The sequence below is a fragment of the Typopeltis vanoorti genome, chromosome 16, assembly GCF_054136105.1.
Source record: "Typopeltis vanoorti isolate ZY-2024b chromosome 16, IOZ_Tvanoo_1.0, whole genome shotgun sequence".
Classification (NCBI taxonomy): domain Eukaryota; kingdom Metazoa; phylum Arthropoda; class Arachnida; order Uropygi; family Thelyphonidae; genus Typopeltis; species Typopeltis vanoorti.
This window is the reverse complement of record NC_143564.1, coordinates 33,146,827-33,174,178: the sequence shown is the minus strand read 5'-3', so window position 1 is coordinate 33,174,178 and position 27,352 is coordinate 33,146,827. Positions and strand designations below refer to the sequence as shown.

The following is a 27,352-nucleotide window of genomic DNA, read 5'->3' as shown; positions in this document are numbered from 1 at the left end:
TTACAATGACAAACTACTCTTGTGTGGGTGTAACTGTGTAAGTGTTGTTGCATGGGGGCAGGAGATATGAAATGTTACGCACTAGGGTCAGAATTACCCAGGGGCTCACTACATTCACTGTATATTTTGAAGAGTCATTGGTAAGAAAGAGATCTAGGGATGAACAGTTTCCTCTTTAGCCATGCCTCCAAGCTGCTTGTTTTCATTTTCTGCCAAAGATGCTACTTCCTCTCTCTCCTCTAAAGTTGCCTAACTCTGTAAATAGATCTTAGAATACTTCTCTCATATTTATGTGCACCAAAAATCTTAAAAATTCTTGATACTGTCAAGAAGAGAAAGAGAACAGTTCAACTAATTGATGACTGTTTTCTTACACACTCAATCAAACTCTGAACTGGCATCTGTCATTCTTCCACATTCCTCTAATCTAATTATAACATAAGTGAGAGTTGGTAGCATCTATTCATAATCCAGCTATGAACCCACTGAATCAGATTCTCCTCCATTCCATATGTCTGCAATTTGTGGAAAAGCCTTTCCCCACTTAGTTTCAAAAACAATTATAAATCCACAAGCTCATAAAGAAGAAGAAACAAAGGTAAATCCTCTTGCCACCATGTCACTAATATTATATAAATTGTGACCTTATGTGTTAAACCTATCTTAAGAAAAAATAGTCCCAATATTTTGGTAGTTGTTACATCCAGGCTACATCACAGTAGTATCTGAAAGCAAAGACTGTAGATAAAAAGATATTCACAAAGACTGCAGCTATGAAGTGTTGATTGTTAAGTATATTTTCTTCAGTTTGATGTGGCATTCCTCTCTAACTGTTGTAGCTTTCATAAAACCAGATCCTATTTTAATTGAGTCTTAATGTGAAAGTCCAACTGCTTCATCCATTGTGATTGAAAGTTGTGGTATCTTTTTATTATGATTATCATTATCATCCAACTCCATGGAGTGTGATGATGACTCATTGCGTGATGTTCTGCTGTCACACACACACAACTCAAACTGTGCCTTAAACTTATTCACCATTTTGGCACTCACCATATTTTCAGGCAATGCATCCACTCACTAATCACTCCTCTTACACACCCTTCTTATACACTTTATTGTCACTGTCACCTCTTGATATATGAGAGGTGGCTAGCACTGATAATAAAGAAACCGTATAAGAAGAATGTGTCAGGATGTCATCCTCATCCAACCAGGCCTCACTTATTTAACAATTTTTGGGAAAATGAACTCACTCAATGCAATAATTTCATTGCCTATTTTGGGAAATTTTTGATTCTTCTGGCATTCACAAAAATCGGAAACATTTCATCACGGGACGTCTCGAATGTTCTGGAAATGATTTTGCGAGTAAAGAAAAAACAAGAAAAAACTTCCAAAAAAATAATTAATAGCTCATTTCTTGGTCCGTAACAAGTCCGACCTACACTATTTAGTTGTGACCATCCATACTTTCTTCTGGTCATTTCTGTCTATTACCACTCATTTTCACAACCCTCTCAGATCCAAATATTTCTCTCCACATTATCCCAAGGTCATTACATTCCTTTCTTGCTTGCTTACCCATTCATTCTGCATTGAGCATCCAAACTTCTCACATATGATCTACCCCCCCCCAAATTTCCTTGCATTTTGTTCTCTCATTCCCCCTCACTCACACTACTTACATCTCCGTGCACAAGTCTCCTTCGGTCTCTCCTGCCAATCAATCTTTTGCTCTTGCACATTTCCTCTTTCTTATAGTCATTATTCTCCCTTCCAGTAATAACCTCTCCAGCTGACTGACACGAAAACTATTTAAATGCAGTCTCTCTCTCTCTCTCTCTTATACAATTCCATCCATTTCTCGAAATCATCCCACATAGTCCAAAACTACACTCCTTTCTTTCACATAGCCCTGTCAGTAAATTATTTGTAATCTTTGCTCACCATTTCAACTCGTAATATTACTGTCATATCTAGACAACATGCTGGCTACCTGTTTTGTTAGTGTTATCTTTTACTCTCCTCAATTATAGCAGGGTGACACACCATTGATGGCAAGTATAGACAAGAGACTGGGAAACATGATTATTTTTATTATTATTATTATTAAACAAGACCTCATGGAGTCAAAGACTCATCTAGGAGGTCCTTTTATCTCACACATATCTCATCATACCAGGTCTTAAACACATTCAAACTCCTTGCAGACACCACACTCTCAGGCAAGGCATTCCAATCATTCACAACTCTGCACGAAAAAAACCTGCCTCTCACTCCCCTACTCACACCCTCTTTATACAGTTTCCAGGGATGACCTCTGGTTCTCCCCTGATCTCCCACTATTCTCTGTAGAACTTCTCCACCATTGATCCTATAACAACCCCTTACCAACTTGTAGGTCTCTATCATATCTCCCCTCTTCCTTCTCTCCACTAGACTGTGCAAATTACATCTTTTCAATCTTTCCTCATACTCGACATTCCAGAGGTCAGAAACTCCCTTAGTCGCCTTTGGACCCTTTCCAACATCTCTTCATCCTTCTGAAAACCAGGTGACCAAATCTGGGCACAATAGTCCATGTGTGGCCTAATCAAAGCCTTATACAATGGAACAAGAATCTCCCTACTTCTACACGTCAGTGTCCTCCTCATCATTCCCTTCCCAGAAGTCTTTGTGTTGTCTTCACAATTTTGGCGATGTGTCCCCTAAATTTTAGATCCTTATCCACTATCACTCCCAGATCTCTTATTTCCTCTACTTCCAACAATATATTCTCACCAAGCATAAATTCTGCATCCCATCTTTGTTTTCCAAATTTTAAAACCTTACATTTTGCAACATTGAACTCACATCCCCATTTGCTTGCCCAATCACTCAATTTATTCAAGTCTTCTTGCAAGGCCACAACATCTTCACTACTCTTTATGGTTCGTCCCAACTTTGCATCATCTGCAAACAACTCAATATCTCCATCCAAAACTTCGCCAATATCATTAATATACAAGTTAAATAGTAATTGCCCTAAAACAGATCCCTGAGGCACTCCACTAATGACTTTCCTTTTCCTGGATATTGCACCCCCATACACAACTTGTTGATACCTATCAGACAGCCAGTCTCCAATCCAATGCACCAATCCAATATCCAACCCCATCTGCTCTAGTTTGACTGTCAACTTATCATGAGGTACTCTATCTAAAGCCTTTGCGAAATCCAAGTATATTACTGTGTATCCCTCTCCTCTGTCCAAGGAAGCAGTCACTTAATTGTAATAAGTAAGTAGATTACTAAAACACGACCTCCCTTTAGCAAATCCATGCTGTCCATCAAAGATTGTACCATTGTTGTCAACCCAACTCTGGATCCTAGTTCTCACAAGCTTCTCCAACAACTTAACCACAACACCTGACACACAGATAGGCCTATAGTTTGATGCTTGAGTTCGATCACCTCCTTTATGAAGTGGCACAATCTTGCCCTCCTTCCACTCTTTAGGGACTTGACCAAGTGCAAGACTCGTATTAAAAAAATATGTCAAGGCAGGTGTCAACTCTCTGGCACATTCCTTCAGAATACGTGGTGATATATTATCAAGTGCAACAGCCTTATTTACATATAGTTTACTCAACTCCCCAAACACCTCTTGCTCACTTACAGTCAGTCTCTCCTCCCCATCATCAACTGCTCTTAATCTCTCCATGAAGTCACATTCACAAGATTTAAAGATCTTTATGAACTGCTCATTAAGTATCTCCACCACACATTCTGCAACAGCTGTCTTTATACCATTTCCTCCAATCAATGTCATCCTTCCATAATCATTCTTTCTTTTGCTGGCTACATATCGAAAGAACTCCCTAGGATTCTTTTTAGCTTCATTAGCTAACTGCTGTTCATACCTCTCTTTAGCTACTCTCACCAACCAAGTCACCTTCCTTGCCTGGTCTTTGTAGATCTCATGAAATTGGTTACTTCCACTTCTCTTATGCTGCCTCCACAATGCCCTTTTTCTCTGTATTGCATGCTTAATCTCTTTATTCATCCATCTCACACCTACCTTATTTAACCTTCTCACCCGTGGTATACATTTAGACATTGCATCCACTAAATATTTTTTGAAAATCCCCCAAGCTGCATTGATCTCTTTTCCAGCTAACTCCTCATTCCATGCTACACCTGCAAGCTGTTCTCCTGAGCTCTTCATAATCACCCCCCCCCTTGTAGTTCCACATATACCCTTTTTTCACAGGGGTCCTTGCACTGCTGGCAACCACCCAAGTAATCACCTCATGGTCACTTTCACCAATTGGTGGATGATTTGATACCTTATTGATAATTACATCCTCCGATGAGATGACCAAATCCAAGATCCTTAATCCTCTTGTGCCCTCTGTTACATACTGTCTGTTACATACTTGAGTTTTAGAGGGATAACTACATGAGGTAGTTATCCCTCAAAAACTCAAGAAACTCATTTTCTTTACTTCCTGTTGCTATCTCTTCATTCCAGTCTATATTGCCATAATTAAAATCACCCATAATGATCACCCTTTTCTTATTTGCTTGGCTTATTTGACTATACATTTCACTATCACCACCATCCACATTACCAGGTCTATAACAACATCCCACCAAGTATTTGATTCTATTCACCTCTATCTCACACCATACTGCCTCAAAACCACCAGCCCCATTTCCCTCTTGCATCTCTACCTTGTATGGACATAACTCTTTCTCTATCATCAATAGCACTCCCCCTCCCTTTTTACCCCTTCTATCCTCACGAAACACATCATACCTTTCCATCTCTATTCCTGTTAGGATGTGATCCTCATCTAACCATGTCTCACTTATTCCGACAATCTCTGGGTGCACAGACGCACTTAGTGCAACCATTTCATCCGCCTTGTTTCTTATACTTCTAGCATTGGTATACAAACACAACAACTCAATTCTGGATCTACAGCTAGTTCCGCTGATACCACTCACTCGATGTGATCTCTCCATGCTGAACTGGGGCCATTTCCCTTTCTGCTTCTTCATTTTAGAACCCTTTGCAATTCCATCTGTTTCCTTTTGATCCCTGATCATCCCATTACTTTCCTGCCTACACATGCTCTCACCTCCTCTTGGAGTATCCCCCTTTCTCACGCTGTGTATCCCTGTCCACCCTGAGCCTCCCCGTTTCCCTGCTCCTCTTGCACACCCATTCTCTCATTTTCTATACTCATACCACTCACTTCCCCATTCATTTCCACTCCTTCAATCTCTCCTGTCTTACTGTCCTTCTCTTCCACATCACTCCCCTCTCGATCTGATTCATTCTCTCTATTCACTTCTCCACTTTCCAGCAGCAGTCTCTCCAAGCGACTCACACCATAACCACTCAAATGCAGTCCATCACTCCCATACAGCTCACTTCGTCCCTCAAACTCATTCCACACATTAACAAACTGTACTCCCATCTCCTCACACATTTCAGCCAGAATATCATTCATAATCCTTGCTCTCCGTCTCATTTCACCACAATCATACCTAGGCAACACACTGACTACCCTTCCTGTCACACTATTCTCCTTTATCTTTCCAAGCAGTCTCCTGACATTCATTTTGACATGCTCTTTGTTCTCTCTCAAATCATTTGTACCAATTAATACAATTAACTATTTTGCTCGTTCCCGCCTCATATTCAATGCCTCAATCACTCTACTCATTTTACCGCCTGGAAAACATACCTTGTGCATTTTATCCTCTAGCACACCTTTAATAATGGAGTCGCCATACAACGCCACTCGCTCATCTTTTGTTAACTCTTTCATGCCATCATGATTTATTTTAATAGTTTTGACCTGAATTCTCTTAATTTCATTCCGCATCCATTTCATTTCTTGCTTCATCCATAAAATAAAGAGGATTTCTCTATCCTTTGGCAATTCAATCCACCACTTGTAATCAAGGTCACTATCACTTGCACATTGAAGAGACATACATCATGACAGACAGATGCTCTCTTGTCTGAGAAGATGATACAATGCACAGAAGTAGATTATGTCAATCATTAAATGCCTGTACACCGTTAACTTAACATCGTAGAGATGTTCACGAAGCTCCAAATCACACATTCGGAACACATAACAGCTGTGAAATTTCCACTTCTATACCTATCTACACCACTATGCTCTTAACAAACTCGAAATGCGATTATCATCCGGCTGCATAGTACACGCGCCATGTCACCAGCGTTATTCTATAGGTCTTTCATCCTCTCATTACATATCCTCCTGGTTTGTAATTAAGTTGCTGGCATTGCCATTAAACAACCTAAATTGTTTGTTCCTACTATGACTCCCAACTCTTTTGCTTGCTCATTTCTCATATCCAGTGCCTCAGTGTCACTCTGTTCACTCTTACACAGGTATATTTCATTCCATTCTTCCCCACTTTTCCATGCATATCTGCAATTCTCAGTATTTCACTGTGCACATGTTTCATCTCTTTGCCTCATCTTCAATGGCTCTGCTCAAGTCCATCTTGAATCACTTTCTCACTACCATTCACACTCACTATTTTGTTATCCATTACACTTTCTTTCTCACCATATCATCAAGTACTGTTATCAAATATTTGTAAGATATTTAAAACATAAGTGGAAAAGAGTTTTGGTCAGTATTGAAAAATATTTTTTCTTTAGGGGAGACAAGGAGGCAGAATTAAAGGCTGGATGATGTATAAAAAAAAAGCATGTGAAAGGAGGTGTCGAGCAGGTTTTTGCTTGGGGAGTAGGGTTAGTGGATTGCTTTTCAAAAAAGTGCGGTGAGGTCAGAAATAGTAACAATTAAAGTACTATACATACTCTCATTACAATTCCTCTCATGATGAGAGTTTGCAAAGGTTATGATGATGATAAACGTTATTTATTTAGCTTATTTATTTATTAGGCTTATCTATTTATTAAGCTTATTTATTTTTATAATGATTAAGTGTTACTTTTATCTTCCTTTTCCAAAGCTGCAGAAGAGGTGGTCAACTATGCTCCTTTGGTCTCTAGTCCTGATAGTCCTACCCGTGCTTTGGTAAGTGTATTACTTTTCTTAAAGAAATGAGTCTTATTTTGCTTTTAATAAAATTAGTTTTAGAAATATTTTCAGGAATGAACTGTTTCATTGCACATAACTGTACTTGATTAAAGTACAAAAATTAATTGCAACAAACTAATAAATATGCTTATAGTAAGATATGAAATGTTATGAATGTGCCGAACTTACATGCATAATCAAAAGAATTTATATAATCTAGAAAGACTAAGCTGAGATCAAAATCCCCTCCCAGCATACTGACAGATAGTCTTGATTTTACTAATCTGTTGATAGTTCCTTGCTACCCTTCCCTCCCACACAGTTTTTACTGTTGAGAGTCTGTGGGCATTTGGAAAACAATTTCTCTATAGTCTTAATTATTACATCTGAAATATAGATACCTTATTATTATTAAAGCTAAACCATATGGAATGAAAGTGTGCTCACAACTCACTTTTGTACACTCTACATACCACTTGCATATATATATATATATACACCATACAAAAAATCTGTTTCTTATTCCCTTTCTCCCCACACCTTCTAACAGATGACTCCTTGTTCTTATTCCTTCTCCCTTCTTCCACCCTTTATAATATCCCAGTCTACAAAGCTCCTTACAACAATTTATATATGTCATATAAACACTTTTCTTTCTAATCATTAAACTCTGTAGACTGAATTCTCTTAGCCTGTTCGCCATTGTTGCCATTCTGCATCCCTTCATCTGACCTTGGGAATCACTGCTCTGGGGATGAAACATGTCATTAGTCACTTTAAGACAAGAGTTCGGACCTGCCTGGGACAGGCAGAAAGTTTTCAAATGACAGTTGGCTTGCATCAAGGGTCAGCATTAAATCCTTTCCTGTTTAAGATTGTGATGGAAGAGATGAGAGAAACCATGCCTTGGACAATGTTGTATGTAGATGACATCTTGCTGTGTGCAGAATCAAGAGAAGAAGTGGCAACTAAACAGGAAAGATGGAGGAAAGTACTGGAAGAGAGAGGTATGAGACTGAGCAGAAGTAAGACAGAATATATGTGTTGCAAAGTGGATGGCAGCCAGGAGACAGATCTGGAGCTGGAAGGAAATGTCATCAGATACTTAGGTTCAACAGTGGAAAAGGATGGAGAGGCTGAGAAGGAAGTGGGATGTAGGATACAAGCGGATGGAGGAACTGGAGAGAGATGGCTAGAGTGATCTGAGATAAGAGGGTGCTGATCAATCTAAAAGGCAAAATCTATAGGACAGTAGTGAAACCAGCTATGGCATATACTATGGAAACTATGGCTCTGAGGAAAAATAGCATCAGCAGGATGGAGGTAGTAGAGATGAGAATGCTTAGGTGGATGTGCAGTGTGACCAGAAAAGATTGTCTGAGAAATGACTATGTGAGGGGAACGGTGAAAGTTACGAACTTAGGAGCGAAGAGACAGGAGGCAAGGTTGAGATGGTTTGGTCATGTGATGAGGAGGGAGGATGAATATGTGGGAAGAAAGGTCGGTCATGCAGATGGATGTGCAGGGGAGGAGGAAGTGCAAGCAGCCAAAGAATAGATGGAGGGAGCTGGTGGAGGAGGACTTGAGGATGAAGAACTTGGATGTGTTTACAGCCAAAGACAGGAGGATACGGAGGAGACTCACCAAAAACAGCAACCCCACTTAAGCGGAACAAACTGCAGAAGAAGAAGAAGACTGGATAGCCTTCACAAGTTAACCAGATTCATGTTTTCTTCTCAATATCTTTAAAATGTTCTGACATGTGAATCTCTCTCTGAAATGTCCTTTGATCACATCACAAATGAATGCTGCAGAAACAGTGAATCTTGTTGGCTTTTTAAGGAAGAGGTGAAGAAATTTTAGAGGCTATAAGAATCTGGAGATCTTTTGTATCGGAGTGAAAGCCACTTTTATGTGCATGGCTTAGGAGATTTTAAGAAATTTTGTCCATAACATTGTGGATGTAAGAATATTTTAAAGATTTCAAAGAGAAAAGAAAACACAGATCTGGTTTAGCTTTTCACACAACCAACGAACACTATCTGATACTCATCATCATCAAATTCCTGCCATGTACCCTCAAGGGGTGTACAGGATATGACAGTACTACATGAAAAAATTACATCATTACTAACTTCCTATCTACAATTTTCCTCCAAATCAGTCTGTTACTTGTCAAGACTCCAACATTATCAGATCTTATATTTCTATCGTCTAAGGCACTTTGTACTGTATCAATCCACCTATATCTTGGTCTTCCTCTGGGTCGTTTTCCTGCCAACCTGGCAGAGAACACTTGTTTTGCTAATCTTTCCTCTCCCATTCTATTTAAGTGACCATACCACCTGAGATTAGCTCTGCTAACGCATTCCTGGATGCTGACAATGTCAAGTTCTTTCCTAATATCCTCATTTTTAATATGATATTGCCATTGATGCCATCTGTTCACGCCTCTAATCTTTCTCAGGACTCTCATATCTGCGGTCTCTAGTCTTTCGTCAAGTGTTTTACTTCTGACCGAGCTCTCAGATCCATAAGTTAAAACTGGTTTGAACACTATCTTGTATACAGCTAATTTAGTGTTGCGACCAATTTCTCTCTTATTCCATATGAATTTATTCAATTGACTTCCTACCATACCAGCTTTGCTGATTCTGTTGTCTATTTCTATATTTAATTTATCATCTTCAGTAAAAATCGTGCCCAAGTAGCTGAAATGTGTTACTTGTTCCACAGGTTCTCCATTCACAACACAGTTGACATTTTCAATGATTCTGCCTATTTTCATTGTCTTTTTATTGCTGACCTTCATACCATATCTATTACAACAGCTATTCAATTTAGTCAGAGAATCTTGCAGACTTGTAACGGATTTATTTAGAAGTATAACATCATCCTCATAAAGCAAAGAGCTGACATTAACATCTCCAATTTTGATATCAGGTTTAATACCACTTTCCTTCATAATGTGATCCATATAGATAATGAATAACAGAGGGGATAATGTACATCCTTGTCTCACACCAGATTTAACATTAAACCATCTTCCTGTACTTCCTTCAATTCTAACTGCTGACTGACAACTCAAATAAAGACTAAGTATTGCTTGATATAATTCCCCATTGACACCATATAACTGCAGCGTATTGAATAGCTTCTCTCTTGGCACCTTGTCATATGCCTTTTCCAAATCGACAAAACTTAAATATAGATCTTTGTTATATTCCCATGCTTTCTCGACTATTTGTCGTAAAGTGAAGATCTGATCCAGACAGCCTCTATTTGGCCTGAATCCAGCTTGTTCTTCCACAATTCTTCTCAACCGTTTCTCAAGTATACTTGCATAGATCTTGCCAGGAACACTCAGTAGGGAAATACCTCTGTAATTCTCACATTCAGTTTTATTTCCCTTTTTATATATGGGTACTATGAGAGCTCTACTCCAATCATCGGGAATTCTTCCCTCTGTCCAGGCCTTCTGAACTATGCAGTGCAGCCACTGTAAGACTTTTATACCACCATACTTCAGCATTTCTGGTCGAATATCATCTACTCCTGCTGCCTTTCCACATTTCAAGCGTTTGATGGCTTTTTCTACTTCAAGTATGGATATGTATTCCTGACTGCATGCCTGGTCAGTGTTTTTTATCACTGTGCTGTCATCACTGCTTGTTTCATTTAGCAGTTTTTCAAAGTAATTACTCCATACTTCAAGGATACCTTTTTCTCCTGTTTTCATGTCACCTTTATCATCTCTAACTCCTTTAAAGCACTCTTTCCTCCATTCCTAAGCTTCTTCAACAACCTCCAGAATATTTTGCCACCTTCTTGATATTTATTTTCTATATTCTTGCCAAAATCCTCCCATGACTTTTGTTTAGCTAGTTTTACACACTGTTTAGCTTTCTTACATTTGTCTCTGTATTCTGTAAGAGTAAAAGCTGACTTATTTGCCAGGAACTTTTGATATGCTTTCTTCTTTTCCTTCACTGCCTCTTTAACTTCCTGTGTCCACCAGGGAGTTCTGATTTTTTTATCCTTGCACACAATCTCACTACATGCCTCTCTGGCAGAATCAATCAATGTTTTCTTCAGAGTTTGCCACTGAATCTCCAAGGTTTGATTCCTGTTCTCAAACTCTTTCATTTTCTTTTCAATAATCTTTCTGTATTTTAGTCTACAGTTCACATCTGAGAGCTGCTCAACTCTTATTCGCTTTAAAACTTTCTTACATGTTATTCTTTTCAATATGAAATTCAATTTTATCCTGCTCAAGACTAAATAGTGATCGCTTCCAATTTCAAATCATCTGTACACTCTGGTGTCCTGCACCAGGGAGAAAACATCACTATCAACAATAACATAGCCAATGAGACTTTTCTTATTCCTAGCCTCTTCTCTCCATGTGAATTTGTGCACATTTTTATGTTGGAACATGGTGTTAGTAATAACCAGTCCATGTCCTGAGCAGAAATCCAACAGATATTTGCCATTATTATTAGCTTTGCTCTTTTCTCCAAATTTTCCCAAAATATTTTTATATGTCTCACAATCATTTCCTACTCTGCTATTTAGATCCCCAACAAGGACCAACTTTTCCTTTTTCATTGTGTCAGTTGCTTTTTCTAAAGCGTCAAAAAATTCCTCCACTTCTACCTTAGTAGAACCTTCAGTGGGACCATAGGCACAAATAAGTCTCATTGTCCAGTTACCCATTCTCATATTTGCCCACATTACTCTACTTGAGACTGACTGCCATTCAAGAAGATTAGCCTTGTATTTTGCGTTGAATACTATGGCTACTCCTTCTTTTCCTTGATTGTCATTGCCTGAATATAACATTTTGTATTTATTGCTCAGAAAGATCTCACCAGTTTTGGTCTTTTTTGTTTCAGTCACCCCTATTATGTCAATCTGGTACTTATCTAATTCCTCAGCTAGCTCCATTTCTTTGCCATTCAGGCTTCTTACGTTGATAGTACCGATCTTTAATTCTGGTGATGTTGAGTTGGGGTTTGTTTTCAGATTTGTTCCAGTAGCTGACTTTTCGCTGTTCGCCCTGGTTTCCTGGCAAAAACAACGGGGGCCTTGTTTAACCGGGCGACGCCCCAGCCGGCATGAAATTTTGTCATGTTGTACCATCATTTTTTATTTTGGTTTAACCAATAAGAATACAATTTGGTCGAAAAATGCTATATATTGAACATAACCATTTTGTCAGAAATTTAAAGATGCCTCTGAGTGCTATGCACTCCCACTTAATGCACTTGGTTCTTGATAAGAATCAAAGATTGATGCTATATCACACGTAGTCTTCATCCATCAAAAAAATCACATTCACATACTACATGTATATGTAGTATGCGAATATGACCAGCTAGTGTGCCGGCTTATACATGTTCATTCTTTATTTTAATTTTTATCCATCATATCCTTTTTTATTGTTTACTGTGATATGTTATGCATCTCTAGCTTTATAATCACATACTCACCTGGCATTGACCCAATGAAAGCAAGCCTTTATTCAGCCTGTCCCTAAAAGGGAAGATAAAAATCAGCCATCAGACTGTTGTCCCATAGGTAAAGTTGGAGTTTAATTTGTACTTATTTTCTTGTGAAATTAAAATTTTTCATTAAAATGTGATTGTTTGGATTAATTTGTTAACTACTGTACATGTTAGGAAAAAGATATCACAAGCTGTGTGCTATACTGGTGGAACTGAACTGCAGACTGATGAGGATGGGGATTTGCGAGCAATTGTGGATAGGGAGTTGAAGTTAAAAGAGCATATTGCGAAGACAGCCAAAACAGCACATCTGATTATATGGTTGTTGAAGAACACACTGACAAGCGGGAATAGAAAAAGTTATTGTTCTCTATATGGGATTTCATGAAGATGAAGACGTGGTGGAGAGGCAGATGACAAAACTGTTGCAAGTCTATGGAATGCTCCCTACCAAAATAAATTAATCATTTATGAGTTTCAAAAATTAGCTGATAGGCAAAAAAGAGGAGACACAATAGAAGCATATAAGTATTAAAGTGTTTTATAGGATTGACACTGAAGACTTCTTTTCAGTACATGGCATATAGGGCCTCCTTTCGTTTTGATAACTACAGCAGTCCTATGTGGGCATACTTTTCACAAGCATACGATAGCAATCAATGAATTTTGGCTGTTGGGCTGTTGTGGGGTGGATATCCCTTGACCTGATCTAATGCTCCAGTTCATCCCACAGATGTTCAGTAGGGTCGAGATCAGCTCTGTGGAGCTAAAATACTAATTGCAAGTGTGACCACGTTCATGTCCACAAACCAAGTAGTTACAGCAGAAGCCTTATGACACAGTGCATTTGTCTTGGTGAAAGAGACAATTCTGGACAATGCAATCTGGAAGTATTGCATTGTCCAGAATGTTCAGATACCTTTTGCAGTTCAGCGTTCGTAGCACCACAAACAGAGGTCCGAGGCCAAACCAGGAAAAATAGGACCATATCATCAGACTGCCACCTCTGAATTTCATAGCTGGGATTACACACACTGTTAAGAGACGTTCACTAGGCATCTGCCACACCTATACCCTCCATGCTGCCTGGTACAGGATGTAGTGTGATTAGTCGCTCCATAATACAGCTTTCCAAGCTTCCACATCCCACTGCACACTCTCTTTTCACCACTGAAGGCGAGGCTTGCATATTGTGGTCCTACCATGGAAACCCATGTTGTGAGCCTCAGTTCTGAATGTTTTTGTGCAGATTCCTGTTCCAGACAATGCCTGGAACTTTGCATTCAATGTGTCAGCCAACAAATGGTGAATTTTATATATTAACCTTTGCAGCACCCTACAGTGAGATTTGATGAGTTTGATGGGTCATCCACTGTGGGTAGCACTTGCAGTTGACTCCCTTCGCTTCCATCTCAATATTGTATCACTGACTGTTGACTGGGATGGCCCAATTTGTCAACAATTTGACAAACAGATAGACCTGAAACATGGCATCCTCTTTCAAACTCTGTCAGTTTCCTTTTCACAGCTATTTCATCTGTACAAAGGACCATTGACTTGGGAACATCATATTTATACCAGCCACAAATCTATACCTCCAATTTATACTGGATACAAATATGACTTATTACATGGCACAATGCACCTTGCTCATGGGAGTGTCCATTGACTTCTTTCCAAGTACTGTGTGTGTGTGTGTGTGTGTGTGTGTGTGTGTGTGTGTGTGTGTAAAAGCAAGACAAAAAAAAAACTTAAATCCTGGGTACATCTGATTTTTCAGATAATTTGTTTAATCTTTCAAACAAAAAAATATGTGTAGGATTTATTATTATTACCATATCTCCATGGAGTCATTAGACTCATCATGGGAGACCCAAACTAGCAAAACAATATCTGTCATATCTCTTCTTCAATTCATTTACAGACGAAGAACTCACAACTAAGTCAGGCAACGAATTCCACTCATTCACCACCCTCCAGGCAAAAAACCTTGTTCTCACACCCACACACTTCTTTAATTTCCGGGGATGACCTCTTGTTCTTCCATCACTATCACACAGCTGAAACATTTCCCCTGCATCAATCCTATAAAAACCCTTCAGTAATTTAAATGTTTCAATCATATCCCCCTCTTCTCTGCCTATCAACCTACCTCTGCAACCCACAAACTCTCAATCTATCAATGTAGGCAGCATTTTTTACATCACTCACCAACTTAGTCACTCTTCTCTGAATCCTCTCCACAGCCTCCTCATCTCCAAGGAATCCAGGTGACCAGACCTCAGCACAATAATCCAAATGTGGAAGTGTCAATGCTTTATAAAGGGGAATAATAACCTCTTTATCTCTGGGTGTCAGTGTGTTCCTCAACATCCAAGTAATCCTATGTGCAATCTTGGACACCTTAGCAATGTGTGCCCTGAACTTCATCTCCCTATCTACCAACATCCCTAAGTCCCTAGCCTCATCAATCTCTTGGAGTACTGTTCCATCAAAGTAGTACACAGCTGGTAATCTTTTAATCCCAAAATGCATTACTTTACACTTTTCCACATTTGACTGACATCCACTTTCTTTTGCCTATTCTACCAGCTTATTTAAATCATCCTGCAAACTTTCAACATAAGCTTGATTTTTTATTGAGCTACCCAACTTTGCATCATCAGCAAACAACTGAATATCTCCCTTTAAGCCATTTCCTATATAATTTATATACAAATTAAACAACAATAGCCCAAGCACAGAGCCCTGAGGCACACCACTGGTCACCTGCCTCATCCTGGACTCTGCTCCTCCATACACTGCCTTCTGGTATCTCTCCCTGAGCCATTCTCCTATCCATATCACCAATTTAGTATTCATTTCCATCTGCTGCAATTTGCATAAGAGTGTTCCATGAGGTATCCTGTCAAAAGCCTTAGCAAAATCCAGAAGTGCCACTGTTTAGCCAGTTCCTTTGTCCAACTCAGTTATGAAAAGTTTATAGATTGCTAAGGCAGGATCTACCTTTAACAAAACCATGTTGGCCTCTATAGAGTATCATATCCTGATCTATCCATTCTTGAATTTTGTCTTTAATCAACTTTTCCAATACTTTTACCACTACTCCTGAGATGGTGTTTGGTCTATAATTAACTACCACAGTTTTAGAGCTACCCTTATGCAAAGGAACCACTTTGCCTAACTTCCACTCCCTAAGGACCATACCAGAGTTCAAACTTAAGTTATTATCCAAGTAAAAGGGGTTGACAATTCCTTTGCACATTCACTCAACACTTGAGCTGATATTCCATCTAAACCCACAGAAGTTTGCATTTAAATTTTGCAATATATTAAATACCTCTGATTTCTTAGCTTCAATTTTCACATTAGTTGTTGCTACAGGTACAGAGATATCCTCACTTGGGTGATAGACTTTTGAAAAGTGATCACTCAGTAACTCAACTATTACATCTGATTTTGTCACCTCAATACCATCAGCACACACTAAAGTTATCCTTCTGAAGTCATTCTTCCTTTTACTTGCCACATAGTTGAAGAACTCTTTGGGATTACCCTTGATCTCATTGGCTAAGGTCTCATACTCAGATTTAGCTTTTCTTATATGCTGGTAACCTTCCTAGCTTGAGCCTTGTACTGCTCATGGGTGTACTGATCGCATTTCTCCTTGTACATTATCCATAACATTTTCTTTTTTTGCAGATCAAGCTTGATACTACTGCTCATCCATCTAGTGCCTGCCTTGAATGCTAAATAATAAAATCTCTCACATAACGAGAGAAAGAAAGAGAAAAAGAAAATGTAAAAGAAAGAATGAATATGAAAAAATAAGTCTATTGAATGCAGATGGTGAGGGTGATAGATGCAGAAGGTAAAAAAAAAAAAAAAATGAGTGACCATTTTGAGAAAAGCTATCAACCTGGTGTATGCAACATTGAGCTCACTGCTACCTCTTCACTGGATGAAGAAACTCAGGTGTTTGAGGAGGAGATATTAGAGCTGTTGCACAAACTGAGTAAGAAGTCAACAATAGGGACTGATAATATATGAAATGAAAATGAAAGATATCAGCATGAATGCCAAAAGAGTGTTCAGCTGAATTGGCTAGTCCTGTGACCAGGCTATATATATAATTTGAGTCTTAGAATAGGGAAGACTCCAGAGGAGCGGAAAGAACCTATTGGTAATTCCACTGCACAAGAGTGGTGGTGAAGATTTTGGAAAAGTTGGTTAGGGCTTGCATTCAGGAATGGGTTGACAGACATCTCTGCTTTGCAGTGTTAGTTTATTAAAATAAACTACAATAAACAACAATGGTATTGTTGAAATACAGAATGATAAGAATATAATTACTATTTATTTTTTTATTAGCTATCAGCTAACTTATTAGATTATTAGCTGATATTATGCTGTTATTATATCCAGCATCTTCAGAGCACAAGAACAGCTTGTCACAGTACACGAAACAACAAAAATTTGGTATAACTATAGTGGGATTAGTTTAAAAAAAATTGTAATAAACAACACAAGGAACTAAAATCCTAATTGGCACCATCTATTATTGTTGGAAAAGAGAGAAAACAAGTATTAATTAGATCTTAAAATTACTGTCTCCCAGATTTTTGGTAAATTTATACAGCCATACTTGATGAGGTTTGGAGTATGTTTTAAAACTACTGTTGAATCCAAAAACAATCTGACTTATGATTTCTCTGTAGCAATAAGTTAATAAATATTAATTATTTTCTTATCATTCCATGTTGTAATCAGTACCATTAAAATAAACTAACATGTGCTGCCAACACGTAAGCTTTTCTACTTGACAGTGAACAGCATTGGTTTACTAAAGGAAGGTCATGTTTTAGTATCTTTCTTACATTCTATAATAATATTACCTTTGAACTAGACAAGGGGAATGGATAAACCATAATAGTTTTGAATTTTGCTAAGGCGGCTTTTGACAGAATACAGCATGGAAGACTGTTGCATAAATTGGAGAATATGGATTTGGATTATAAAATATCAGCATGGATAAGAGAGTGACTAACAGATATCAAAAAGTGGTATATGGAGAATGTGAGTCTGCAAGATTTAAGGTAACCAGTGGTGTACTAAAAGGATCATTCCTTCATTCACTGTTATTTAATCTGTACATTAATGATGATATTAGGAAGGATTTGGCAGGTAACATATGAGGGGGTTACCCAAAAATAAATAGAATCTGAACTTGGCATGCATGCATTTTCTAGTTATGGATGATGCCACTAGGCATTGTGAGTGAGCAATTTTCCAGTCTGGCAAGTGGTGTCATCCTGTGTGAACTGGTTCATTGTTCTAGTGCTTTTTTTTTTGTTAGTGCTTACAAGTTTGGCGATTTTGTGATGGCTGAATGCATGGAACAGAGAGTGCATGCAAAATTTTGTTTTCTTTTGAGTAAAACTGCAGCTGAAACTATTGTTATGCTTCGGTAAGCCTTTATGAACAACACTTTAGGTAAAACAGAGGTCTACGAGTGGTTTCCCATTTCAAAAATGGGGGGGGGGGGGGGAATGGACATGCCAGTTGAAGACCAACCATGATCTGGACGACCTTCAACAAGCAGAAATGATGAAAACATTAAAAACGTTTGCCAGGCAGTCAGTGAAGATCATTGCAAGACAATCTCGAGCAAGTTTCTGAAGAGACGAATTTAAGACAATCTCGAGCAAGTTTCTGAAGAGACGAATTTCTCACAGTGTTTGTGCCAACGAATTTTAAGAAGATTTGCAAATTAAACGTGTGTCCTTTAAATTTAAATTTGTGCCTTGTTTCTCACATAGAATCAAAAAGCAAAAAAAATCATATGAATGTTTATTATTATTACCACCCTAAGACCCCATGGAGTCAAAGACTCATCTAGGAGGTCCCTTTTGTCATACACACAGCTCATCATACCGCACCATAAACACACTCAAATTCTCTGCAAACACCACACCCTCAGGCAAGCCATTCCAATCATTTGCAACTCTGCATGCGAAAAACCTACTTTTAACTCCCTTGTTCACACCCTATTAATACAACTTCCAGGGTAAGACCCGTTGTTTTCCCCTGATCTCCCATTATTTTCTGTAAAACCTCTTCAACAATGAACCTATAATAAGCCCTTAGTAATTTGTAGGTCTCTATCATATCACCCCTCTTCCTCCTATCAACTGGATTGAATAAATTGCCATCTTCTCAGCCTTTCCTCATATTCAACATTCTTCCAGAGATCAGAAACTACCTTAGTCAGTCACCTTTGGACCCTTTCCAACATCTCTTTGTCCTTTTGAAAACCAGGTGACCAAATCTGTGTGCAGCAGTCCATGTGTGGCATAATCAGAGCCTTATGCAATGGAACAAGAATCTCCTTACTTCCACAAGTCAGTGTCCTCTGCATCATTCCCATAATTTGTTGTGTTATCTTCACAATTTTGGCAATGTGTCCCCTAAATTTCAAATCCTTATCCACTAGCACCCCAAGATCTCTTATTTCTTCCACCTCCAACAATATATCCCCAACAAGTGTAAATTCTACATCCCATCTTTTAACACCTTACATTTTGCAACACTCAACTGATATTTACATTCCCATTCACTCAATCTATTTAAGTCTTGTAAGGCCACAACCTTCTCTACTCTTCATAGTTCATTCCAACTCTGCATCATCTACAGACAACTGAATATCCCCATCCAAATCCTCACCAATATCATTAACATATAGGTTAAATAGCAATGGCCCAAAAACAGACCCCTGAGGCACACCACTAGTGATTTTCCTCTTCTGGGTTATTGCTCCCCCCATACACAATTTGCTGATACCTATCATATAGCCAGTCTCCGATCCAGTGCACTAATCTAATAGCCAACCCCATCCACTCTAGTTTAACTATCAACTTATCATGTGATAATTGGTAATCTATCAAGAGCCTTTGTAAAACCTAAGTATATTGTGTATCCCTCCTCTCTGTCCAGTGAAGCCGTCACGTAACTGTAATAAGTAAGTAGATTACTAAAACATGACCTCCCTTTAGCAAATCCATGCTGTCCATCAAAGATAATACCATTGTTGTCAACCCAATTCTGGACCCTAGTTCTCACCAGCTTTTCCATCACCTTAACTACAACACCTGACACACAGATAGGCTTATAATTTGATGATCGAGTTCTATCATCTCCCTTATGAAGCAGCACAATCTTGCCCTCCTTCCACTCCTTTGAAACTTGATCCAGTGCAAAACTCACATTAAAAAATATGTCAAGGCAGATGCCTTTTCCCTCACATTCCTTCAAAATATGTGGTGATATATTATCAAGTCCCATAGCCTTATTAACATTAAGTTTGCTCAATTCCCCATATACCTCTTGCTCACTTACAGTCACTCTCCTCCTCATCATCAGCTCCTCTCAAACTCTCCATGATGTCATATGTTGTGAATATGATCTCCATGATCATATGCACAAGAATGAAAGACGTTTATGAACTGCTCATTATGTATCTCCAATATATCTTCAGCAACAGATGTTCTTATACCATTTTCTCCAATCACTGTCATTTCCGTAATTGTTCTTTTTTTGCTGGCTACATATTGAAAGAACTCCCTAGGATTCTTTTTGGCTTGATTAGTTAACTGTTGCTCATACTTCACTTTTGCTACCCTTACAAACCAAGTTGCCCCTCCTTGCCTGTTCTATGCAATCCTCATGAATTTATTATTACTACCACTTCTCTTATGTTGCCTTCTTAATGCCTTTTTTCCTCTGTATCACATGCTTAATCTCTTTATTCATCCATTTTACACTTACTTTATTTAACCTTCTGGCCCTTTAGAATACATTTAGACACTGCTTCTACTAGACAGTGCTTGAATATTTCCCGAGATGCATTGATCTCCTTTCCAGTTAACTCCTAATTCCATGCTGCACCTGCAAGCTGTCTCCTGAGCTTCCCATAATCACTAGTCTTGTAGTTCCACGTATACCCTAGCTAAAAATTCACATGTACACCACAGTAATTAAATTTTAATAATATGTAGATATTTCGTCTTAAGTATCTTAAGACATCATCAGCACAGTTATTACAAACAGTACTAGGAATTAATTCCAGGAATAGTTAGTGCGCATGCTTACATCGGAATCCCTCTATGCATACAGTAGCGTGTATGAGGACTAAATTATTCGGCTGTAAATTAAAATTAAATTAAAATATATCTGATAAAGTTATTTTATACAATTGAGGATAATAATTTCCCAGACCTTTGGGATAGTGAGACAGTCATTACGGTTAAGATTGGGTCTGTGATGTAAGGCTTCAGCACTTTCTTTATATAAATGCTCATTTTTATATAAAGATCTATGTGGAGCTTTATATAAAAAGCTTGATATTTTTCCATTAGATCCTATGGTTAGGGTTTTCAATTCCACGTTGAGTGAGGCCAGATTGGTGCGGTTTGATCAGATGGATGTGGTCTCGGTGTTCAGAGATGTGTTTACTTATGAATCTTCCTGTTTGTCTGTAGTACAACGTTCTTATACTTCGAAGCTCCATGTTCTTACAAGAACATGGAACTTTGTATACACCAGGTAGCATCATAGGTGAGAATTTATCTTTTGGAGAAGGTAGCAAATTGTGGATCTGGTTGATTGGTTTATAGGTAATAGTGAGTTTGTATTTCTTCATAATTTTTGACAGGGCAGCGAGTTTGTATTTCTTCATAATTTTTAGCTTGCTGCTAAGGTCTGGGAAATTATTATCCTCAATTGTATAAAATAAATTTATCAGATATATTTTAATTTAATTTTAATTTACAACCGAATAATTTAGTCTTCAAACATGCTACTGATTCCAATGTAAGCATGTGCACTAACTGTTCCTTGAATGTAATTCCTAGTATTGTTTGTAATAACTGTACTAATGATGTCTTAAGATACTTAAGATGAAATAGCTACATATTATTAAAATCGAATTAATGTGGTATAGGTGTGAATTTTTAGTTATGAATACTTCACAGGTTTCACTATATAATAGAAACATATACCCTTTTCTCACAGAGGTCCTCACACTGCTGGCAACCACCCAGGTAATCACTTCATGGTTACTCTCACCAACAGGAGGGTGATTGGACACCTCATTTATAATTACATCCTCTGATGAGATGATCAAATCCAAGACCCCTCAATCATCCTCGTGTGCCCTCTGTTACATACTATCTGAGGTAGTTGTTCCTCAAAAATTCAAGAAACTCATTTAGTTTCTTGAATTTTTGAGAAGCACTTTTCTTTACTTCCAGTTGCTATCTCATCATCCCAATTTATATTGCCGTAATTAAAATTGCCAATAATGATCACCCTTTTCTTATTTGCTTGGCTAATTTGAGCATACATTTCATAGTCAATACCATCCACATTACCAGGTCCATTTATTTTTATTTATTCGTATGGAGTTTCTTCCCTTTATTTCCCCCATCCCTATTGGGGCGAGTTGAGCTCCCCTCATGGGGGGGGGGGGGTTACGTATTTATGGTTGTAGATCCGTGTGTGTTCACGGGGCCGGTTTGCCTGCTTGCGGGATGATAAACGCCAGATAAACTGGTGGAAAAAAACCTACTGCCCACGCCCGAGACTGGCTAACTTGGCTATGGCTGAGGAAGATCCTCATATTTCTCACGTCTTCGATGGGAATCAAACCTGGGACACTCCTTCCCCAGTCATATGGTTGCAAAGTGCACAGCCACTAGGCTAACTACATGGACTACCAGGTCTATAACAACATCCAATTAAGCATTTTATTCTATTCATCTCTACTCACACCATACTGCCTTGGCCGAGTGGTTAGCATATCCACTCTCCAGCCAAAAGGCTGTGGGTTCGAATCCCGCCATGGGCATGGATGTTTGTGATTGTATGTGAAAATAATAGTGGTGATGGTGGACAGTAGATGGTGTTGGTGTAGATGAGGCGGTTTGTGGATGAGGTTGAGTGGCGGAGATGGAGAGGTGTAGAGTAGGCGTCCTCCCTCAATGAGTCTTCAGACTGGAGGTGTCAAATAATAATAATAATAATAATAAAAATCACTTACACTATTTCCCTCTTGCATCTCTACTTTGTATCTATCCTTTCATTTTTATATCTCCTCTTATCATCTTCAGTTTCTTTATTGTGCTACTGCTCATTTCTCCACTTATGATTTTTTTTTCCAGCAGTCTCTTCATAATATTTATTTTCTTTTTTTGTTTTCAAAATTTTTCTATGGTTTACAAGTTTTTTGGTGGTTTTTCTTTTAGTAGTTACTTTCCAGAAAACTTAGATTTCTTACATATGATTTCTTTTTGTTGTGAAGTATAAGGTTTTGAAATTTGGTATGCAAGAATGAGAAGTAGAGCATACAATAGTAGTTATATCTTGAAGTAGGTGGAGAAGATGAGGGATCTGGAAGTAAGCATACAAGGACCTAAAATTTCTTCTTCTTATGGCTCTATAGCCCAAATCGAGCCTTGGCCTCTTGGATCTGTTGCCTTCAATCCTATCTATTGCAAACTTTACTTCTTCAGTAATGTAATATGATGTTGTTATCTTAACTAATGGTGTCAATTCATCTTGTTCTAGGTTTCCTTTTGGTTTTTACCAATAATTTTACTATTGATTGTTTCATAAGAATACTACCATTTTCCATATGAAAAACATGTCCTGCCCACTGCAATTTTTTTTTTAATATGATTGCACTGAATATCATGAGTTCCTTATAAAGTTGATATAACTCATGGTTGTATCTGATTCTCCAGAGACCACATGTCCAAATATTTGGACCTAAAATTTAGGGGACACAAATACTAAAATTGTGAGGGCATTATAAAAAATTCTGGCAGTGATGCAGAGGACATTAACATGTATAAGTAAGGATTTTCTACTGGAAAGAGTCCATAAAAAACTGACCTGTAGTGTTTCCAGTCTGAAATGTTGAATATGATGGATAACTGAGGAAATGCAATTTGCAGATGGATAGGAAGAGGTGGAAAGATATAATTATGTGACACCTCCAAGAAGGCCAAGAAATTGTCATGGTAGGGCATTCTACTCTAACACACTTCACCGTCTCTCCTACCACTTAATCCTCCAACTACAAAAAATTACATTACTACTATCAACACACAATGCCATCTACCACCTACCTACTAAGAACAGTATTTTTGTCTGTAAATTGTGTGTTCTCATAACCAATTTGCCTGTATATAGGAAGAAAAATCCAAGTTACATATGAGATTGACTAACTCAGCTTCAACTGAAAAAGACCATATAAAAATTCCTTTCATCAGGAACTTGGTCCTTTTCCAATCAAAGGATGCAGTGTCCCATCATTCTTCCATTTGCACTGTGATGGTGCTTAAACAGAAATTGTCATGTGAGCAGCACAGAGAGTTCCTAAGTGGTCACCCTCCAGGTACTAACTGAGTTCAGATTTGCTTAACTTCAGTAATCAATGAGAATTGGTGCTTTCAAATTTATTAGACTACTGTTGAAACACATGAATTGGTAATGTTACAAGATTAATATGAAAGAGAGGTTTTTTATAGAATGGACGAAGAGACTAGGGCAAAGCAATAGGACATTCCTGAAAGCTGTATGAGTGAGGGGAAAGCCACTCTGCGGAGAATAGTTTGTGGATGGAATACATTGTCTGTTTGTAATGAGTGCAGGAACAGTGAATATTAGGATCTCTCATAATGAATCTTTTGACTCCATGGAGTCTTATGATAATGATAATAATAATATAGTTATATTGAAAAAAATAGTAAAATATAAAGTAATATTGAAATTTTATCTTTGTCTTTTTTTTTTTAAGGCTAGTGTTAAAGAGGATGCTGGTTCAGACATAGGCAAAGCAGCTGAAGTAGTCCCATCAGATGAACAAAGAATTACTGTGCCAATTGTGTCAGTTATTATCACTGAGCCTGATTCAGCACCGAGAACTGCTGAAGATGAAGATGAGGATGACATTTCAGATAACAGCCCGCCTGTTGATACTAATATAGATCCAACAGAAGCCACTTACCGCAGTGCAGAGGAGTTAGAAAAGGCTTTTAGGACTGAAGAAGAGGAAGATCAGGAAGTTGCTCATGCGTCTGCTGTTGCAGAAAAGCATAATATTCAGCAGAATGGACAAAATGCAAAAAGCTCTGTATCAAAAACAGCTGTAGATATTGTTTCACCGACACAAGACGTTGAAATGAAGGAAATAACTACAGACATTCCAGATAGCCACAAAAGTACAAATTTGAGTGGTGCTGCCATGAAAGAAACTAAACTAGAAGAAAAAAAAGCAAAAGGCACTAAATCTGAAACAGAATCCGGTGACCTTACAGCTGTCGATACATCATCTGTTCAAGAGATGGATGTTGAAGAAGAAGAAGAGGAAGCAAAAACAGGATAAAATAATTTATTTTATTTTATTTTAAATGTATGATGGTTAGTTTCAGCTATGTTTAATGAAAAACAAATAAATTTAAATTACTTACATATCATATATTGGCATAGCTTTTAAATACTTCAGTTAACCTCAGAAAATTTTCTTTGTTGCATCATTGACTGAAATCCAGCTTGGAGAATTTAATGCTTAGCCTCTAAAAGTTTATCTTCCAATTCTTAAAATGGAAACCTTTAAGAGAACAGCATGAAAAAGCAACATTGTTATTGTTGTTGTTGGGTATATTCACTGTTATGAGAAGTAACTTACTTTCACACCAAGACAACTGGATGAAAATGTATTTTTGTATATGATTACAGTAGTTCATTATCCGAATTAAAACTCTTAACAAAAAGTCCAAAACAAAGCTCCAAAAACATATATTCATGTTTTAGTTTATAGTCCTATTTGGAAACTGCAGATTACTCTTTCGGAAAAAACAAAGCATGGTAGAAAATAGCAATGATACCCGACATTAATTTAAATTGACATCAAATAGTAAAATCATAAGTTGATTGATGTTTATATGGAAGATTTATTAATTTAGCTACTCTCTCTCACTCTCTCTGATCACATAGCTAGGGACATTTTTGTATATTGTCTGTAAATACATATAGGTTCATATAATGTCTGTTATAGGAGAAAAACTCTTGCATCACCACTGTTTTAGAACTGCTAACTCATTCTTAATTGAAAAAGGCTGGAAAAATATTCCTGTCACTATAATTCAGATTTCAGTCTGATAGGTATCTCTTCTAACCAAAGTAATATGTATGTGAAAACACTGTTAAAATACATTTAAATAAAGCATCTTGATCTTAAAATTTACTGTTTTCAATAATGAAAAATAAAATTTCTTAATTTTGTAGTTTACTCTGTTTTGAACAGTGATATTATTAGTATCCTGTTTAAATTTGCAGTATTTGGATATAATATTACAAAATTTCTTTTTATGCTCATTATTTAAATTTCCCATTGAATAGAGATAATTAATAATCAGGGAATAAGGTCTTCTCCTTTCCTTTCCCCTTCCCCCTTTTTTTTTTAAATTTCATTTCTCAAATCTAATATTTAGAGAAGCTAGGATATTTTGAATGCTTCAGTTTAACATTATCACTTCAAATAATTTGAGCTATGATTCTATTCCACTATTTTGTTCATATTATGAATGCTCCTCTTCAAAAATTAAAAAATAATAATAAATACTATTTGAGTCTTAAAGATTATCTATTACATAACACCCATGTTTTTATGATATCAGTGTATCCCTATACACTGATATCATCATATCTAGCAGCACTTCTATATTATCCTAAGAAAGAAATATGAACCATTAATAGCAATAATATTTTACTGTTTTTATAATTTTTATAATCCTAATTTAAAATTCTTCAAAATAACTGAAGATTATCTTGCAGGATACTGTGTATAGTTTATATATGATGCTTATAAGTTCAAAAGTTTATTCCAAGAGAACTAAACATGGTACAAAGGCATTATGAGTAACAGCTATGCAATGAGTAATTTTTAAAAAATGACTTTATCTACTATTAAGACACACATGCAAAATTCAGCTGTAAGAGTATATTTTTTTTTAACTTGTAGGAGTGATGAGTGAGTAGATGTATTGACTGAGAGTGTAATGAGTGCAGAAAGATCCATTAAGTTTAAGTACAATTTGTAACAGATGCACAAAGTGATTTCCTATGTTTTTGTGAAGAGTCTTCTAATTCTGTGAAAATATTAGGAGGTAAAATAAAGTTGCAGTGATTATTATTATTATAATAATCACTGCAACTGTACCAATGGTCTCAAAGGAGAATAACTGCAATGCTGAAAAGGATACTAACATGTAAGGATAAGTAAGTCATTGCACCTCATTACAAGATTTCAGCTTTAGTGCTTTTGGACTATTGTGCTCCAACATGGTTTCTAGAGGAATGAGAAGATGAGGAAACAACAGAAAAGATGAAGCAGTATGGAAATGACATCAGTACTGTTAAGTATGAAGACAGAATAAGTGAATATAGAAGACCAAGCCTTGGTGACTAGATGGAGGAAAAGAGAAGGAAATGTGGGTAATGTCATAGTTAGGAAAGATGAGAAAGGCTATCTTTGTCTCTCAGCAAATGGTAATGATTAGAATGGATTGTTGATTGAAATGCTGAGAGCAGTGCCGGCCGGCGAAAATTTTAAGTGGGGGCACTGCATATACAAAATAAGAAAAATAATTCATTTTTCCCTAATCAGTAACCAATTTATTAATAAATAAATTTACATATTAA

General features: G+C 37.4%; 1 protein-coding gene across 1 annotated transcript in view; it reads left to right on the top strand.

Moving 5' to 3' along the window:
- nwk (FCH and double SH3 domains nervous wreck) overlaps positions 1-25,816 on the top strand; it is a 493,235-nt gene extending 467,419 nt beyond the window's left edge. Inside the window, exons 20-21 of the mRNA XM_090406304.1 lie at positions 7,015-7,079; positions 24,447-25,816. Coding sequence (XP_090262430.1) covers positions 7,015-7,079; positions 24,447-25,034 — 653 coding nt within the window. The 3' untranslated portion in view covers positions 25,035-25,816. The remainder of the gene's footprint in view (positions 1-7,014; positions 7,080-24,446) is intronic.
- Positions 25,817-27,352: the final 1,536 nt, after the last annotated feature.